The 5,231-nt window shown below is 28.9% G+C and overlaps 1 protein-coding gene across 1 annotated transcript; it reads right to left on the reverse strand.

Moving 5' to 3' along the window:
- Nucleotides 1-345: 345 nt before the first annotated feature.
- LOC129913780 (serine/threonine-protein kinase Nek5) lies at nucleotides 346-1,206 on the reverse strand. Its single transcript, XM_055992671.1, has one exon. The coding sequence runs from the start codon at nucleotides 1,204-1,206 to the stop codon at nucleotides 364-366; it is 843 nt and encodes a 280-aa protein (XP_055848646.1). The 3' UTR covers nucleotides 346-363.
- Nucleotides 1,207-5,231: the final 4,025 nt, after the last annotated feature.

Raw genomic sequence — 5,231 nt, forward strand, 5'->3', positions numbered from 1 at the left:
TGAGTGTATTTTTGCATTTAATGTTTTTATCTGGCCATCTATTGAATTTTTTACTTCAGATGCATTCGTTAAGTTTTTTTTTTCCGTCAAATTAAATGGTTTGTATCCTTGAAATAGGACGACACATATAGTTTTTGTATAACACTTTAATATTATATCCTATAAAAATGTTGTTAAAATCTCGTCGTTATAACTGCCATCGTTAAATTTAACGGTAGGTAAATAAGAAATAAAACGTAACTGCTTACTGTTTTTTTATATATATTTTTTGTATTATTAACAAACAATAAATAAATTTACACTAAAATTTTTACAAGGTTAACATTTAAACATAAAAAAAAATGAATGGTCATTTAGTTATAGTTAGTATGAATAGTCAAAATATAAATTATAAAAATACAAAGTAATCGATGGATGAAATTTAACAATGTCAGGAAGTGAAATCCTTTGCATTCGATCGTAGGTTAGCATTCTTTCACAAAGCGTAGACCACATCTTTCCGTAGTACACTTCCAACTTTTTACAATGGTAAAACGTTGAATTGCTGTGCAACACCATTGCTCTTAGCTCTCTCATGGTATCTGCAAAGCTAAACGGTCCTAAGCCTGAACACATTTCATAGAGAATACACCCCAAAGACCAAACATCTGCCTTAAAGTCACACTGATAGCCTCTTAAAATTTCTGGGGCCAAGTAATATGGTGTTCCCAAAGCGTCCATTTTCTTTGCATGACTAGAGTGAATGAGAGCAATGCCAAAGTCGGCAATTTTAATTCGATTATTCTTGTCCAGTAAAAGATTCTCAGGCTTTAAGTCTCTATGGATAACATGACGAATATGTAAATATTCCAGACCACTTAACATATCACAGAAATAAGCCTGCAGTTCGTTATGAGTGAGGGGTTTTTTGATGTGATTGTCAATTATTGTTCGCATGGTTCCACCTGGAGCATATTCCATTATAATGTTGACAACTTCTCCTTGGACAAAAGACTGGAGGAATTTTATTATTCGAGGATGTTTGAGCTGGGAAATTATGTAAACTTCTTCGCGGATCATTTTCAATTCAGTGGAAGGGTCTCGCATTACAATTTGTTTCACACACACCCGATGGCGATCGTTTGCTGTTTCGGCTAGGAAGACTCTACCAAATGTACCCTCGCCTAAGAGTTTTACTACATGTAAGCCATTGCCTTCTAGATTCATTCTTAGAATTTTTTTTTAATAAAAGACAGTCACAAAATATTTAAAAAAAAAAAGAAACGAAAATATTAAAACGACTATAAAATTGTGATACGTCAGAAGTTGTACTGTTGGGGAATATTTAATTTAACAGTTCTTTCTGACGATCTAGGAGCAGGTTGAGAAGAAAAACAAAGTATAAGAGCAAGTGAGATAATATCATTCATTCTTATAACATTTTTGATATCAATAAACTAAAACAGCTTTGTTTTAAGTTGTTGTCACTATATACAGTCTTGACCAAAAATTGTGCACCAACTCAATTTTCCTATCGTAAGAAAATGTTGCTTAGAACGAAGGTAACAGAAAATTTCTAGAAATCGTTAACAAGCATAGAAGTATAATAGTTTTAAGCAAATATATTTTTTGAGAACAACAAAGTTATTTAAAAATTGCCTACTGAGTTGCGAGATCTTGCTCTTACGCCTTGTTAAAGCTTTTTAAAGAATAAAGAAGTAATTTTAAGTTTTATAACTTCTTTAAAGGCTCTTACTTTTTTTGAGAATAACTTTTAGTTAATTTGATCATTAGTTTTAAAAGACATGTGAAAAAGTATTAAAAGTTCTTTTTGGAAATGGTCTTTATCTCCAAAAATAGGGTCATACAAGAACCCCCAAAGAATTTATTAAAATGTTTAAATGCTTTTTCAATCATGCGTTATGATTATTTTCTCTATACTGTTTGTATCGATGTTTAAAATGACATGTCATATGAGAGCTGAGATTAAAATGTATTATTCCGAAAAATTTGTTTACCCCTCTTTTACCTATTTAAAATAAAATTAAATCGTTGTTTTTGAAAAGCTAAACTGTTATGTGCATTATTTAAATCTTAGGAGAAAATAAGTTCCAAATTTCGTTTTGACTTATTATCTTACAGATTTCGTCAGTGTCCAACCCCAAATAAAAGGTTACTTTGTGCCATATTTTGGAGGCTTACAGGTTTAAAACGGTGGGGATTTTTGAAATATAAAGAACGTTTGCTACTTCTTTGAGAACAAACTTTTGTACTTAAATTTTTTTACGTTAAGGAAAAAGAGAACACAAGTTCATCCCAACAGTTAACTAAAACACATTCGTAATACAAAAATTGTTGTTAAAATCGGTATAGATGTTTTCGGTATTGTGAGAAATTAAGAAAACGGTTCGTTGCTAGGTAGCATAAGTAACGGTGCAAATAGTTTTTTTTTTTTTATTATGGTGTTGTTGATTCTACAACATTTTTTTATTTTGGTCATAATGGCAAGTATTGTTTATTTTGATCCTAAAAACGAGTTTCAATTCAAAAATAATGTGAATATCATTTTTAAAAGGTAAATAAGAAATAACAGCTGATCAGAATTCACAGTAAAAACTCTTTTTAATGCCAATAATATAAATAAAAAAAAATAACAATATGTAATTATTGGATAAACGATAAACACAACACATCACGACTATTAAAAAGCATGAACAAAAATGTTTAAGTTTTGAAAATAGTTTGAAAAATGAAATTCTGAAAAATAAAATTGTTTTTGTATTAAAAAAAATGAATTTATAAAAATAAGTAAAATTATTTTTATTTTTTTGAAAAGTCAAATTTTAGAAAATGAGGTTTTGTATTTTTTTGAAAATTTGGTTTTAGATGTTCATAAAATGGCATTATACCAAGATTGCTTTAAAAAAAATTATTCAAACAATTTTTTTTTATATCTATAACGATTTAAAAATAATTGAAAAGTGCATCTTAATAAAAGCTCAAATTATTTTGAGATGCTGTTTTTTTTAAGGATGAATTTTACGTTGTTTGTTTTTCTTCTCATATACCTAATATACCTACCTACTCTTGCCAAATTTGTAATTAAAATGTTTCAAAAATTTAAGCAACTTGAAGCTAGAACTCTAAGAGAATGTTCCTGTGACCCAAAGTGCTCAAATTTTAAACCAAACTTTAGAACTTGGTACACTATTATATCTCAGTTCTTTTTGTGCCAGCATAATTTCAACATAGGAGAATTTGGCTCTTTTTTAACAGTAATGTTTTTGTTGTGATTTCACTACTTTTTGCAAGGTATTGCTGAAGAATTTAAAATCTCTTTATTTGATGATAATTCAGCGAAAATGGACGGATACAACGCCCTGTCTCAGATTCTAAAATGTTAAATGTTTTCCTTTATATAAACTACCGGTACCGGCTCTAAAATACTACCAAATTTTACGATTCTAAGATAACACTGGTCTGCAAAATTTAACTTTTTTTTTCTCCTTCAAATAATTTTTTGATATTATGAAAGATTAGACTTTCCTAAATCTAAATCTGGTTTCAGAAAAATTCTATCAGGTACCATTTTTGTAAAAATGATTTTTTGAAAAATGTGAGTAGTTTCTAAAAAAATTACCCTTTTAGATTCATTTGAACTTGTATAAAATTAAAACTATTTGTCGCATTGAGCTCAAATTTGGAGGACTTATTCTTTATAATATGACCTATCGATTGACACCAAAAATGTTCTTTTACATTCATGTTTACTCATTTTTTAAAAATACTATTTGACAAAAAAAAGCAGACATTTCGAAATCCTTCACTTTTTAGTAAATCCTACATGAACAAAAGCACTTAAAGGAAAATGTAAAATATCAATGCCCATTATATTTAAAAAGTCAAATATGTAAAGAAAACCAAAATAAAATACATTAAACAAAATTTTTACGTGTTTTGTAATTTTATACCTACACTATTTTTCTATTTAGAAATATCTTATTTGTAATAAACCATTCGATAAACTGCCTTGTAAAGCTTTAGATTTGTTTCTCCTAGAAACAATAGTACACTTTTCTTATAGTTTTTGATGTGCTGAGTTAGAATCGGAAGTCAAAAAAATTCTATCCCGTCAGGATTTTAAGATATTCGCATTAAAGTATCACAAAATCAAGTTTTTTTTAGAAAATCTCAAAAAAACTACAATATCTCAAAAACCAGAGCTGAACAAAATTTTTTGAGTTCGTATTCAAAATCAGCACACTAAAGTCCATTAGAAAAGTATACTTTTGTTCTAGGGAGAAAGATATATTAATTTTTAGAGATCAGTTTCTTTACGGTAAGATATGCCAAACCTACTAAACTTACTTAAATTAAGATATCTCGGAGAAGAAAAAAGATATTGAGAAGATTGAAACTGAATTTGAAAGAAAAAAATAAGTTTTTTCATAAACCCTAACAATTTTCGAAAACAGCAAAAAAAAAAATGGGTTTTTGAGATTTTCTAACGGAAATATCTAAAAAAACGTGACGGGCTAGGCCAATTTTGACTTCAGATTGGTAATCAGCGTACAAAAATCCTTTATAAAAAGTATAGTTTTATTAAAAGGAGGATTTCCTTGCAGACCAGTGTTATTCATAAGAATGAACTATTGTTTTGTTTCGGTTTTATTAGCAAAAATATGATTGGTGGGCCATATTCACCGACCTTATTCTAGTATATTCAATTTGTGAAGTTTCGTGATAATCGGAAGCCGGAATCTTTAAATATTCGTCTCTCAAGTTAGTTCTGCGAACGTTCCTGATTTTTTGCTTTGTATCATAATTTAAGACTACAAAAAGTTCGATTTTTTCCCAAGAAAAAGTAATTGTTATTAATTAAAAAACTCAATTGCTTCCGCTATTACCAGGAAACAAACTTCAAAGGCTTGAGGTTCAATCTCTTACCACATTTTATAATGAAATGAAAGACTTCCTAAATTTAAATCAGTCAAGTATTTTCCGCCCATTTAGTTTATTATTGAGAAATGACGATTTCCAATGATCACCCGGAGGCATATTTAAAGCAGTCACATTTTAAAAACGTAATTGAGTTCAAAATCTGCATAGCTCGATTCATTGCACGTACCACTTCAACTCCAACTATATCCTTGCATTTCAAAATCGAACAAAATACTATATAAATATGTAGGTAGGTATATACAGAATACAAGGAGACGCAAAGACTATATTCCCAAGGCATTGTTGTCATT

Source organism: Episyrphus balteatus, chromosome 1 (assembly GCF_945859705.1).
Source record: "Episyrphus balteatus chromosome 1, idEpiBalt1.1, whole genome shotgun sequence".
Taxonomy (NCBI): Eukaryota; Metazoa; Arthropoda; class Insecta; order Diptera; family Syrphidae; genus Episyrphus; species Episyrphus balteatus.